Below are 15,052 nucleotides of genomic sequence, written 5' to 3' on the forward strand. Positions count from 1 at the left end.
AATCCAGATAAATACAGAAACTGTATAATTATATAGTTATAACTACATTGATATAAAAGAAAGCTCTCCCCATAAGTGTTTAAAAAATACAGGGTCCCTCCATTTTACAAGTTGTGACTAAAGTGACAAAGAAACATAATCCTGCAGCAATCAGCACCCCTCCCCCACCCCCCCCCCCCCCCACTCCCTTGGTACATTTAATAATTAAGATTTAATTAATTAATTAGTTAACCACAATTAAAAGGAAAGAAAAAAAAAGAATAATTCTTCAGTTTCTTCCTTCTCACATACTTCTTTATTTCCACTGATTATAAAATAGGAGTAACAAAAAAAAAAATAAGTTCATCCCATCAAAAATACAATATCTTCTTGAGGCTGCACTCCAGGGAGACTCCAAGCAAATTCTTCCACTTGAGATAAGTTAACAAAGAATGTACTTTGGTCTCCCGGGACAAAAATCTTCAAAGTCACAGGGTAACGAAGAACAATTTATAGCCTTTATCAAAGAGGATTTTCTTAGCTGGAATAAATTCTTTCCTTCTCTTCAACAAATCCTCACTCAGATCAAGATAGAACAAAATTCTATCTCCTTCCCATAACAGGCCATTGTCATTGCCTTACCTTTCACAGCAAGACTTAAACTTTTTGTCTTGAAATTATAGAAATTTAATTAATATAGAGCACAGTCTTTGATTATGAAGTGGCTTTGGTCTCAGAGCCCTATGAGCATTTTCAATTTCAAATGGATTTTCAAAATTCTGTTCTTCCAAAATTTAAGGAATATAATCTTGAAAGAAACGAATCACATTAGGACCTTCTTTTCCTTCCAGAGGGCCTACAATTTTATTATTTCTTCTACAGAAATTCTCCAATACATTCACTTTCTCTAAAAGCTTTTGATTTAATTAAACCAGTAGTTGTATTTTCCACGATACCTTATCTTCAACATGTTGCATATCATCCTGTACTCTTGTAATTTTCACATCCATTTTCTCCAACCTCTTCACTTCATTCACATCTTACACTTTATTAATTTCTTCTTTCATTTCAGCCTTCAATTCTTCTCTCATTTCCCCTTTCAATACTTTAAACTGATACATTATCATTGTGGATAACTCTTCTACTTTAAATTGTGGAGTAATTTTGACCTCTTCATCATCATCTTCTTCATTATCAGCTTCAACTGATCCTCCTCTGGAGCCCGACTCTTCTTCCTCAGGTTGATGTCCCTGACTTCTTGGTAATCTGCTGCCTTACTCCCTGTAACGCCTTAGGTTTACTCATACCATGCACGTGTGACTTCTCGCACATGCGCAGTTTAGTTCTGAGTTCCTCTCTAATGCCATCCCTCTGTTGTTGCAGATGGGAGACACTGGCAGAGGACCCTTCAAGAGACTCACACAATCGGGAGGCAGCCCAGGTGCTAGCTCCAAGCTTCACCGTTGAGATAGGCCTCAAATCTCTTTTCTTCTCGTTGGACTCCAGATGTAGCTGTAAGTAATTTTTCTTTCTTTGGAGGCATTATTAATGTGAAGTAGAAGTGTTTAAAATTATTTTGGAAATATTACTAAAATTAAAACATTACTTAATTACCACTTTTTTAACTAATTTACCAACATAGTCAGGAGCCTATGTGTTGATCCTATGGCATCAGTCTCCAGACTGTGTGTTTTACATATGTGTAGAGAATTATTTCAGGCCGAGGAGCCGTTGAGAGCTTCCAACATGTTGTGTTGTCCAGATTTTCAGCATATGCAGTAATTTGCTCAAGGGCAAAACTTCCTTCAAAATGCAGCAGGATTGTTGACTCTACACCCAGTAGGCAAAGGTCAAAACAAACACTAAAAATACAACAATTTTTTAAAAAGAGGGAAAATGTTGGAAACATTCAGCAGATTAGGTAGCATCTCTGGGAAGTTCTCAATGTTTTTTTTTCACACTCACATACCACCTTATAGGATGCATAGGTGCTGTGTGGCTAGTAAAGGATTACTTAAGGTAGTGGGTGAGTGGGGGAAAAAAAGGTTGAGAACCACCAGTCTGTTCTGATGAAGGGTCTCTTTCCACAGATACCATCTGGCCAGCTGAGTGCTTTCAGCATCTGCAATTTTCTCATTTTCATATCACTTAACAAGAGTCCGTTTTTTTGCAGATAATTTATTAAATGTAGACAACACATTAATTAAAATCACTCCATTTTGAAATCATGAATGCATGCATGTTTTGAAGGTACAAATATAAAATGGTAATAGTGATTGGAAATTTCACTTATTTTAACCAGTGTACTGAAGATCCTTCAAAACATCTATTGATGCAAAAAGCAGTTTTAGTTATTTACTGCAGTTGACAAAACAAATTACTGCAGCAGCTCAAAATCAGAAAACAGCCACATTAAATATTTAAAGTATTTTTGATTTTTTATTTCATTATTTACTATCCACAAGAATCACCTTATGATTGGGACCAATTCACTACAAAATACGAGAGAAAAAAAAAATACTGAGGGAAAATGTTGGAATCCATAATAAAGGTTATGATAGAAACACGTATAAAATACTAACGTTAAATAAGTCAGGAGGAACAAATGTAGAAATGAGGACGCAAAGCAGCTTCAAGGGAAATATAAATAGTTTGCTTTTGCAGGCAACAACCTGGCATATAAAATGCAATAACTTCTAATGCTGTGCAATGTTCTCCCAATGTTTGCAGATTTCCCTCAAAACATCAGTTTCTTCTCATATCCCAAAGAGCTCATTGCAACATTAATTGGCTATTTTACATGAGTGATTGGATGAAATTGAAAGGCATTCAAGAGAAAATAGACTAGAGAAATCTTATGTAGCATAGAATTGTTACTGCAAGCAGCATGTGCATTGGACAATTAGGAAGGCAAATGGTACATTACCCTTTGTTGCATGGGTTTGAGAGTAAAGATATCTTACTAGTTATGTAAGCACCAACAGGAGCCCCAAAACTAATTTATTTTAATTTAGACATACAGTGTGGTAACAGGCCATTTCAACCCATGAGTCCATGTCACCCAATTTACACCCAATTAACCTACACCTCCGGTACATTTCAAATGCTGGGAGGAAACTGGAGCCCCCAGGGAAAACCCATGCAGACACGGGGAGAATGTACAAACTCCTTACATAGAGTGCAGGATTTGAACCCCAGTCCCAATCACTGGTGCTGTAAAGGCATTGCCAACCATGTACTGTTTTGGTCATCCAGACAGAGGCAAGAGATAACCAAGCTATAAAGGGGGCAGAAAAGTTTCACAAGAATTCTCCCAAAATTGGCTTATAGGGAGGCTGGACACACTAGGACTTTTCCCCCAGGAACATAGGAAGATGAGGGTGGGCCTTCTAGAGGTTCATAAAATAATGAAGGGCTAAATAAAAGTTATTGTCTTATTCCAAGGGAAGGGAAATCTAAAACTAAAAGTCATAGATTTAAGGGAGTGGAAAGTGACCTGAGAGACATCTTTTTTCACACAGAGGATGGTGGGTGTGCAGAACAAACTGCCTTTGCAGTCCTTTGGTGGCACAGTTAGCATAACAGTATTATAGCACCCATGACCTGGGCTGGAATCTGGCACTGTCTGTGAGTTTGTACAGTCTTGCCATGACTAGCATGGGTTTTTCCCAGGTGCTCCAGTTTCATCCCACCCTCCTAAACACTGGTAAGTTCATTGGCCTGCACATCTTTCATGAACCAGAAGGGCCTCTACTGTGATGTATCATTAAATTAAAATATTAAATTAAAACAAGACATTGAGACACAACCTTAACAAGCAGGCAACCTATATAGTGTCCACACATTAGAGGACTTCTCCTGGAGCCAGAACATCAAGGCAACTATGAAAAAGGTATACCATTGCCTCTACTTTATAAGAATGAAGGGATACTCTTTTGAACTTCCACATGTGTACTTTACGAAGTATACTTACTGGTTGTACACAGCCTTGTTGGTAATTTGAGTATCCAGGAATGCTGAAGGTAGCGAACATTGCCATGTCCATCACAGGATCTAACCTTCCATCCATTGAAGACATGCATGTGAAGTGCTGCCTCAAGAAGGCATCCAATATAAAAGTACCTGCATCACTCTGGACACAACTTTGTCTCACTACTACTTTTGGGAAGAAGTTCAAGAGCCTGAGGTCCCATACATCTAGGTTCAATAATGGCTATCAGGATCTCAAACCTCCCCCCCACCCCAACCCCAACCTTATTACCCTCATCATAAACTATTCCAACACTACAAAAAGACCGATCACTGAATCGACACTTTATTTGCTTACATTAACTTTAAATATTTATTCATTATCTTTTATATGTATTATCTATTTCCATATGGTAATTTAACATATACCACTGAAGTTGTTTTTTTCTTTTACAAAGTACCTGTTTGGTTGCAGCAGGTAAAAATTTTAGTGCTTTGTGCAATGCAAATTCATTATCAGTCAGGGGACAGAAGTGAGTGTAATTGCTATTACCAAGGAGAGGGCGCTTGTGAAGCTGAAGGGGATGAAAATAGATAAGTCACCTGGACCAAACAGACAATGCCTCAGGGTTTTGAAAGAGGTAGCTCAAGATTGTGAATGCATTAGTAGTGATCTTTCAAGAATCTCTAGAGTCAGGAATGGATCCATAGGACTGAAAAATTGCAAATGTCACTCCACTCTTGAGGAGGCGAAAGACAGAAAATTACAGGCCAGTTAGCCTAACTTCAGTGGTTGGCAAGATTCTCGAATCCATTTCGAAGAATGAGGTTTTGGAATACTTGAAGTCAGCATGGTTTCCTGACAAATCTGTTGGAGCACTTTGAGGAAATAATGAGCAGATCAAACAGAATGGATGGATGTAATTTACTTGGATTTTCAGAGGCCTTAATGCCACACATTAAGGTGCTAAATAAAGACTGGTTCCCATGGAATATGAGAAAGGTACTAACACACTTGGAAGATTGGCTGGCTGCCAGTGACTAGTGGTTTCCACAGGAGTCAGGGTTGAGACTTACTTTTCATGCTGCATGTAAATTATTTAGGTGACAGAATTAATAGCTTTGTGGCTAGGTTTTCGTATGATACAAAGGTGGACAGAGGGGTATGCAGTGTTGTGGAAGCAGGGAGTCTGCAAAGGGACTTAGATAGGTTGGGAAAATGGGCAGAGGAGTGGTAGACAGAATATAGGGAAGTGCATGGTCATGGAAACTAATGTATTTTCTAAATGGGAAGAGAATTCAGAAAGTTGAGGTCAAAGGGACTTGGAAGTCTTAGTACAGGATTCCTTAAAGGTTAATTTTCAAGTTGAGTCAGTAGTAAGGAAGGCAAATGTAATGTTAGTCGAGAGGACTAGAATATAAATATAAAGTTGTATTGCTGAGGCTTTACAAGGAATTAGACCACATTTGGAAAAGAATGAACAGTTTTGGGCCCCACATCGAAGGAAGAATATGCTGGTGTGGGAGAGGGTCTGGAGGAGGTTTATGAGAACGATCCAAGGGATGAAAGGGTTAATGTACGTGGAGTGTTTGATGGTTCTTGGTCTGTATTCTCTGGAATTTAGATGGATGATGGTGGGGGGGGGGGGGGGAGAGGGGGTGGGGAGTCGTCTCATTTAACCATTCCGAATATTGAAAGGGCTAGATAGAGTGGACATGGAGAAGTTGTTTCCAATAGTGGAAAAGTCTAGGTCCTGAAGGCACAGCTTCAGAATAAAAGGATTGAGATGAGGAAAATTTTCTTCCGTCAGAAGGCTGTGATTCTGTGGAATATGTTGCCAAGTATGGCTGCAGTGTATATTAGGTATATTTAAAGCAGAGGTTGATGTTATTGATTAATAATGGCATCAAAGGTTAAGGGAGAAGATAGAAGAATGAAGTTGAATTGAAAAATAATCAGCCATGATTTGAATAGCAGGGCAGACTCAATGGGCTGTATGCCCTAATATTGCTCCCAGATCTTAACATTATTATATTCATTGTCAGCGTAATTTTAGTCGCCTCTGAATGACAAGGAAACTATCAAATTAAAAAAGTACTAAAACAATCAAATTTGCCTCTAAATTTTCTTATTTGGTATTGCCAACTTAAGTGTTTATTCCAGCTAGAATGTCAAGTAAAACCAAAGAATTTATTAAATTTGAACATGAGAAAGATGAGAGGTAAAAGTTGAGCCCACAATCACAGGTATATTTAATAATTAAGGCCAGTCAGAATTGTATTTTCCACGGCAAATACAAAATAATGGTAAAAATCTCACAACACAAATAATATATCCTTGTTGTACAACAAAATACCCACCTATTATGTTTGAGTAACATCACCACAGATTTTATTTAGTCTATGTTATTGGAGAAACATAGAAATAACACTAATACTTCTGGCTTAATGCTTATGAAGAGATATGTTTATGTGGTACAGGGGTAGTAATATTTCAATTGGATCTACAATCACATTAATTCAACAGATTTAAATTTGATGGTATCTGCTATGTGATTTTCTGGCTTGTTGTACTTTAGAATTTATTGCAATTTTGAATCTTTGTACACATTAGAATATTTACCTCTTTAAAAATCATCTGCAGCAAGAATTTGCTCCCAGTCCCTTCCCAATCTTACAGCTTGTTGAACTTCTTTTTGCTCTTGGTTAGAAAACATCTGAAACTTTTTCTGTGAAAAGTGATATGAAAGATGCATTTAACACATACAAGAAATAAAAGCTAAACAAAATTAAAAATTATACCAAATTGAAACTAAGTATTGGAAGTGCACACCGGATCAACCAACATCTAGTGAGAAAAAAAGGACAGGTTAATGTGATAGGCTTACAATTTGATTCTAATTTAGATGATTACATAGGATTAAAACTAATTTGGTAAATGTTAAATTATAAACTTGGTGAATAATAGAAACTTGAAATCACTAAGGTGCAGTATGGAGTCCTGTCAGTTCACAGCTTCAGTGACTTGGGTTCCATTCCGACTGCAGAGGGAACGAGGTGAGTGCAAGTGTTTTTTCTCCGTAAGCTCATGGGCTTCCCCAGGCGCTCCAGTTTCCTCTTGTATCCCAAAGATACTGGTTGATTACTGTAAAATGCCCCTAGCATAGGTAGGAGCTAGGAAAATTGGGGTGATGTTAATAGGCTCATGAGACTCCACATTACCAGAGCAATAAGAACAATTCCATTCCCTCACTCAGAGCCAGCAGATTTAATCAGCAGAATGGTCTACTTTCATGTTGCAAGAAAATATATGAAAAACATTAATAACCAAACAAAAACCCAGTAATTTCAACAAAGAGGACCTTAACAATCACCTTGCTAAAGTAGATAATTATTAATAAATAAATTCTTAAAATCAGAAATACTATTGTTCATTTTCCTGATCATGGGCTCATCGGCCCTTGGATAAAGTAATTAGAAATGTAAATATTGTGTTACTCTAGTGGAAAAGGGTTAAAATGTAAAAGCATATGAAGACCAAATATTGTTTAGTTTCCTCAATTAAATGTATTTAATTGTCAGTGAGCAACTACAAAAGTTCATTCAGATTAGAATGAATGCAGAATGATCTCTGGCATTTGGACGGATGAATAGAAACTCCTTGAAACATATGAAATTCCTAGAAGACTTAAAATGTAGATGGTAAAAACCTGGAATTAGGAGCCATAATTTCAGGATGTGGTTATTTACCTGGGTCTAAAGCACAAGGCATTCCAAAATTCAACAACCCAAATTCAAATTTACATTAAGTCTTGTTCATGATTCACCTTGTAAATGATTTTAAATTCGTTTTCAAAACCTTTTATGAAATTCAGCAATGTATCCATCTCCCCATGCCCATCTCACCCAAATACCAGAAGCATATTCTGAAGTATCTGTGGCCCTCAATTTTAGTTGTTCTACAGATGGTGGCTATATCTCCAATTAGCAAGGTCTAAATGCTAGAATTTAGTTTTTAAACCTCTTCTGGCTTTTCCTTCATATAAAACACAATCTCATGTTCTAAGAGAGCGAGTTTAGTGTCTAAGATAGTGGTTTTAAAACTTTTTCTTTCCACTCACATACCACTTTAAGTAATCCTTATGCCACAGGTGCTCTGTGATTATTAAGGGATTACTTAAGATCGTATGTGAGTGGGAAGGGAAGGTTGAGAACCACTACTCTAGACCCAATTGTTACTGAAATATTTTTCTTGAGAAAAATTGTTACTGGCCCATTTCCTTTGGAGTTATGAAACCATGCACATAATGAGTCAATTAGGTACAATTAAAACAGTGCAGTGCAGGAAGATGGTTTTTGGTCCATGATGTCTGTGTTGACCATGATGACAAATTTAACTAATCCCATCTGCCTACACATTAGTCATCTGTCCATCTGTTCACATGCCTGTCCAAAAGCGTCTTAAAAGTTACCATCCTCCACATCCCCTGACAGCACATTCCAAGCAGCACCCACTCTGAAATAAAATTTGTCTTACACACGTCCTTTCAACCCTCCCCTTTCACCTTAAAATTATGCACCCTAGTACTTGACATTTCCATCATGAGAAGAAAAAGACTACCTATCCTATCTAAACCTTTGATAATTTTAATAACTTCCATCAGATCACCCTTCATCTTCCAACACTCCAGATGAAACAATCCAAGTTTGTCCAATCTCACCTTGTAACTAATACTCCTTCATGTCGGCATTACAGTGAACCTCATCTGCATCCTTTCCACGTCTTCCTGTAAAGTGTCAACCAAAACTGTGTACAATACTCCAAATGCAGCCTAAGCAAAGTTTTATACAGTTGCAATGAATCTGTAAAATCTTTTTAAAACCAGACTTTAAGGGATTAATCACACATCTACTAGAAAGACACAAAAATTTAATAAAGCAGATATACACCATCAGGAAAAAGGTACTAGAACCTGAAAACAAACACCAGCGGCACAAATACAGCTTCTTTAGATTTCTGAATGAACAATAAACTGCAGACACTACCTCACTTTATCCTATTTTCTTGCACTATTTATTTATTTAGAAACCTGCACTGTGATGCTGCCACAAAACAACAAATTTCGAGATAAGTTCATGACAATAAATTTTGATTCAGGCCTTTTCTGCAAAACAACAAATTTCATGACACACATTCATGACAATAAACCTGATTCTGATGGGATCCAGAGAGAAAATGTGGAGCTAAGTTTCGAGGGCCGCTGAGTTTCTCCAGCATTGTGTTTTTATTTCAACCACAGTGTCTGCAGACTTTTGTGTTTTACTCCTACCTATGCATTTCTCAGGCACACATCGTTTGCCACATTTGGCAAATTGTCAGTGCTGTTAATAGGCAATCCAAAGCATAATTTTTAACTCTTGGAAATCAATATGTCCTAAACATTGGTTGTTAACAATATAGTGGGAATTGGAGGTGGGGTTTGTAATGCTGGTTACGGATTCAGATTGGATGTTTGAGTAAGGAACTTGGTGAAAATGCAACCTGGTTGGTAGAATTGGCAAGACTGGTGTTGGTGGATTCAGACGAGTCTCCAGTTCACCTTCCTCTGACTGGAGGACAGTGTTTAAGGTGAGGGGGAGGTTGTTTAAGAGAGATATTTTACACAGACAGTGGTGGGTGGCTGGAACAGGCTGTCAGGGGCAGATACAATAGTCATGTTTAAGGGGCTTCTGCACAGACACGTGAATATGGAGGGAAGGTGGATTTACCAGATGCAAGCAGCAGTTGGGCATGATATGCTGTAGCGAGGTGTATTCAACCTCACTCACGTCCACCAGGCCAAGAGCAGAATTGGTGAAATTCATTCCAGGCTCTGGAAAGGGGCATTCGGAGGTACAAGTGGTCGGGGTTGGCTCTGAAGACCTGGAATCATCAGATGGGGGAATGAGGTGGCTCTGGTGTGGCCTCCGAAGAAAGCATCACCCAGGTAAAAGCAGAATCAAAACGTATTCACTCCTCCAATCATTCAGGCTAGTAAAAACCAAGGGTAGGCAGAAGAAAATTCTCAGGGTTGTATGTGAGGTGATGCAGGTACCCGGGACAGGAAATCTGAACTTTGATAGTACCTTACCCATCTTAGCTAGCAAGCACCCTCCAAACTCACACCACAGGGGAGAAAACCGTCCAAACTCGCATGCTATCCACTTTATTGGCGCTTCCGAAACATGAGCGTTACTCGAACTTGGAAAAACAAAGCCCCAGGAGCGATTTCCCCCTTTCAGCTGCGCACACCCTGCCCCAAACAAAGCCAACTCCTCCTCAGCGGAGGCGCTGCGACGACTAATTTAAACGGAGCCCTCGAAATCCGGACAAACCGCCGCAAGCATGGTCCGTCATAAAAACAGACACAATGAACCCGACGAGGTGGTCTCCTTACCCGAGACGCGAATACATTTACCTCATGCCTGACTGCCCCGCCGTGCGCACAACCTGCGCCAGCGCCGCCTCCGGGCCGGGACCGGCAAGCCCCTGCGCATGCGCGGCGTCACGTCACACAGGAGTGGGGGGGGGGAGGGAGCGCGCGCGCGTGCGACGAGGCGGGTGGCGGTTGTCGGGCCGCCTTTTCAAATGGCGTGAGGAAGTGCGGATCGCGAGGCGTCCGGCAGCTCGTGGCCCGGGGTGGGCGCGGAGGGGGGCAGGCCGGGGGCGGAGAGATAGAGGAAATCCCTGATCGCCCCCCCCTTCCCTCTCTCCGCCGGCGGGAGCGGAGCCTTGAACGGGCTCGTTGTCCCGGGCTGGTCTCCGCGGTGGAATCCCATGCCCTAGGGTAGGGGGGAGGGGAGGGGGTGGTGGGGGGGTGGGTTACCCGGCTCGATTGCACCAAAGATCCATTTTTTCAATCTAAAGTGTGAGGAAGAGTGAGTTGATGGAGGACGTGTTGCATTGAGCGTGTGACTTCGTAGCTTCTGAAAGAGGAAACCCTATCCTGGGGCTTTGTATTTAAAAGTTATTTGTAAAGTTTGTTTCTGAAGCTTCAAAGAAAGTGGATAGCATGTGAGTTTTGACGTTTCTCCCCCTCTGGTGTTGGTTTTGACAGTGCTTGTTGGCTCAGATGGGTAAAGGTGCTGTCAAAGTTCAGCCTACCTTTGGTTTTTACTAGCCTGAATTATTGTAGGAGTGAGCAAGTTATTTTTTTTTTAACTTTTAACTGGATGATGCTTTCTTCTGAGGCCACACCAGAGCCACTTCATTCCCCATCTCATGATTCCAGGTCTTCGGAGCCAACCCCAACCACATGTACCTCCGAATGCCCCTTTCCAGAGCCTGGATTGAATTTCACCAACTCTGATCTTAGCCTGGTGGACATGAGTGAGGTTGAATACACCCAGCTACAGCATATCCTGTATTCACACATGGAATCGCAGTCAGGGGAAAGTGAACTAGAGACTCGTCTGAATCCTACTTTATACCAGTCTGCCAATTCCACCAACCAGGCTGCATTTTCAACAGCCAACTCAGTTAACCAAGTTCCTTATTCAACAACCAGCTCTGTCAATCAAAATCCATACACTGTCACCAGCACTATGAACCCCACCTCCGATTCCCACTATATTGTTAATAACCAATGTTTAGGGCATATTGATTTTCAAGAGTTAAAAATGATGCTTTTGAATGATCCTCCACTACCTACTTACAATTTGCAAAATGTGGAAAAGTTGACGCAAAACTCTACAGAAACCACCCGACCTAATGGACTAACACTGAAAAATAGAGAGACAATGGGTAATACAGACAAGGAGAAGATTTTGGGGGACAGCTCAATGACAGGACTAGAATCAAGATACAAAACTGGACCCAGAGTTCGTCTTGAAGACCGATTTAATGCAGTCCAAAACGAAAACCAGGAACAACATGAGCTTCAGGATCCAGGAGTTACTTTTAACAAGTGTGTTTCTTAACTGTCAGCATAGAAATATATTGGATATTTTAAAAACTGTTAAGAATTATACAATGAAACATGTATAACAAATAGTTTTTGTTAGGGATGCATGTCTGATTAGGTAGTATTTAACATTTACAATTATTTCCAGACAGGTAACCATCATAAAATTATATTCGTCCCGAAGTCTGATTGGTATGCTACCTGATCAACAGGGCCACAATAAATTAAAGCATTTCATAGCAATCCTTCCAAAGTATTGTGTTATTAACCTACATTGAAGAAGTTCTCAATAAAACTTCACATTTAAAAAATTTATAAGCAATGTAAATGTATCACTTTTGCAACATTTTCATCTAATAAGACAGGGTGTAAAAGAATACATATTAAGATGACATCTTAAATGTTGATGTGAGTAGTGTGATTGATAATGTGATGGATTTCAGTAAGGTTTTTGATACAGTCTCACATCAGAAGTTGGTCCAGAAGTTGAAAGCCCTAGGCCTTCAGGGAAAATGTAACAAATTTGATTTGAAATTAGCTTAATGCTTAGAGGGTAATTATGATTGGAAGCTGTGACCAGCACTAAGCCATAGAGCTAGATACTGGGACTGTTGTATACATTAATGATCTAAATATGAATGTAGGAGAAAGTTCATAAAACTTGATAGTGAGGGGAGTAATTTTTAGCAGCAGAATGACATCTTGCTGTTGGTAGGAATGGCAAAGAAATGGTAAATAGAATTTAATCCCCCCCCCCAAAAAAAATGACGGTGATTTATTTTAGAAGGACATAAACCAAGGATGTACATGATGAATTGTCAGACTGGAAAGTGCTGAGGCAGAAAGACCTTGTTGGATGTATCCAAGCAGTACAAGTTGATAAGGTGGTTAAGAAGGCTTTGGGATATTTGCTTTCATTAGTCGAACATATATCAACTTTGTAAACCTTTGAGCCATGGCTGGAATAATGTAGCGTTATCACATTCTAGGAAGAATGTAGAATATTAGCTCAGGCTTGACTGGGTATTTTTCCTTGGAGCAGAGCAGGATGAAAGATAAGCTGACAGAAGTACACAAAATTAGGAGATGTATAACTTCAGTTAAATGGTGAGAAAAGCATTATAGCCTATTCTATAACTTTATAGCCAGATGGCATTTTATACTAAGCAGTAAATGATTTGAGGAAAAACTTCGCTGACAGTGTTCTGAAATCCTGGAGAAGATGATGGTGGCAATTACTCCTGCAGCATTTATTTAGATATTTGAAATGCCTTGGCATGAAAGGTTACTGATTGAGTAGTAGTGCCACACAATGGCATTAGGATGGATAGATACTTGATGGTTGGCATTTCATGTTGGTTTGAAGGGCCTGTTTCTTTGTTCTATAATGTAACATTTATTCTGAGGAAGATAACATATTTTGAAATTCCATAAAATTACCCAATTACAAAATTAATTTCATTATCATCTAAATCAAAGTTTTATTCAGAACCAACAATTACATTCTTTCAGTTTATTACTGTTTATTAACTGGAGAATCTTAAGTTTATTATTTGTATGATTCAGTTACTGAATTACTGTACTATAAAACTGCTGAAATATTTGGGTACATTTAAATTTAATGTATTGTTTTGTTGACAGAATCCTAATGTCACAAAATTTATTGCAGCACTAAATACAGTGTATTCATCACATTGACGCATTCTAGATTATTTTGTTAAATATACTTTGAGCTTTGCCACAAATTAAAAAAGCTTATAGAATTTAACAAAGGAATATTTTTGAAATTTATTGCAGTCCATTACATGTCCAAATATTATATAAACTTACATTTTTCCTCCCTTAATTTTCTCTAGTTTGGTTGCTTTGATCCGGCATCCTTCAGAGTTGATGGGGATGCAGCAAAACAAATGTACTACTCTAATCAAAAGCAAGACTGGTACTTCTGCTCTGCAATTTGCATACCCTTTATATACACCAAATACATGTACACCAACTGGCAGTACTAGCTCTGGTCAAACTCAGGTAAGAAAAAGTTTCTGTTTATTTCTGTGGAAGTTGATTCAATTTAACATAAATCGTTAGATTAAAATTACCTGTTGCAATGTTGGTTTCAAGTCAATTTTATTATCATCTGATTGAACAAATAAAACCCAATGAATCAGCGTTTTCCGGTTCCCCCCCATGCAAAACAATCAAACATAACACAAATACAGACAATACATCTACAGGAGAAGTATTCATATATACAAATAAATAAACATTGTTTTGTGAATATGAGAGTCTTGGATGAGCAATTGTGAGCAATTCCTTTGGTCATTCAGCATTCTCACTGCCCATAGGAAGGTTTCTCATCTGATACTTGTGCAATTGGCAGATGCTGTGGGCAGGGTGGAAGGTGTCCTCAATGATTTTGCATGATCTCTTCATACACAATCCTAATAGATCACTTCGATGGGGTTTTGGGGTGGGGGGGGAATCCTCTCTGTCACTGTTATGGTCCTGTGGATTGACCTCCAATTCATAACTGCAGCAACTGTACCACACTGTGATGCTCTTGATAGAACTCCTGTAGAAGATCTAAATGTGTATGAAAAATAAAGTTATGAAAAATAAAGTTAAATTAGTTTGAAGTTTCTGAAGCAATGTAAAATAATTTAAGTGACCTGCTTGAGTAGGCAATTTAAATGTTTAACTAAGACCAGAGGGTATGCATTTATTCGGCACAAATTCAGCAGAGGTTGAGTCAGAGTTAGATCCAATAGATCTGTTATTCCAAATCTTTGCTATAGAGCAAATGTCAGACATTGAACCATTCTGATATTCAAAATCTTTGGTAGTCACATCACCGTAAGATGTTTTATACTTTATGAATATCATAAATCTTTCTTTAGATATTTTTATTGAGTTTAATATATAAACTTACATACAAAATTCCATGAGATATATAACCAGTCATCTCATATACATATAAAGAAAATCAGAAAGAATAATATAATAGCGTTAGCCTGATTTTTAATTTGCCTCGCTGCGGACTGCCAGATAATAGATCAATTTTATTTGTAATTATCACCCAATTTCACAAGATGTACAATTTCACAAGTATCTTTTAATCAGTGGAACTGCTGGAAGATCTTAAGCTTCATGGAATTCCTTCTTGA

At 38.6% G+C, this 15,052-nt stretch overlaps 2 protein-coding genes across 24 annotated transcripts in view; one reads left to right on the forward strand and one right to left on the reverse strand.

The window, feature by feature from the left end:
- The window catches only part of LOC138735878 (death-inducer obliterator 1-like), a 144,722-nt gene extending 134,238 nt beyond the window's left edge, over positions 1 to 10,484 (reverse strand). For 3 of the 7 annotated variants that reach the window (XM_069884430.1, XM_069884426.1, XM_069884431.1), the window contains exons 1-2: positions 10,407 to 10,481; positions 6,572 to 6,677 (exon numbers count right to left, since the gene is read on the reverse strand). In XM_069884430.1, coding sequence (XP_069740531.1) covers positions 6,572 to 6,586 — 15 coding nt within the window. In that variant the 5' untranslated portion in view covers positions 6,587 to 6,677; positions 10,407 to 10,481. Of the gene's footprint in view, positions 1 to 6,571; positions 6,678 to 8,669; positions 8,736 to 10,079; positions 10,359 to 10,385 lie in introns of those variants that run through there. The other 4 variants (XM_069884428.1, XM_069884427.1, XM_069884429.1 and 1 more) reach the window with 4 other exon arrangements.
- Positions 10,485 to 10,559: 75 nt separating this feature from the next.
- LOC138735880 (transcription factor-like 5 protein) overlaps positions 10,560 to 15,052 on the forward strand; it is a 42,163-nt gene continuing 37,670 nt past the window's right edge. For 14 of the 17 annotated variants that reach the window (XM_069884446.1, XM_069884442.1, XM_069884439.1 and 11 more), the window contains exons 1-2: positions 10,795 to 11,894; positions 13,748 to 13,916. In XM_069884446.1, the coding sequence (XP_069740547.1) occupies positions 11,161 to 11,894; positions 13,748 to 13,916 (903 nt within the window). In that variant the 5' untranslated portion in view covers positions 10,795 to 11,160. Of the gene's footprint in view, positions 10,582 to 10,793; positions 11,895 to 13,747; positions 13,917 to 15,052 lie in introns of those variants that run through there. The other 3 variants (XM_069884443.1, XM_069884445.1, XM_069884454.1) reach the window with 3 other exon arrangements.

This window comes from Narcine bancroftii, chromosome 6 (genome assembly GCF_036971445.1).
Source record: "Narcine bancroftii isolate sNarBan1 chromosome 6, sNarBan1.hap1, whole genome shotgun sequence".
Taxonomy (NCBI): Eukaryota; Metazoa; Chordata; class Chondrichthyes; order Torpediniformes; family Narcinidae; genus Narcine; species Narcine bancroftii.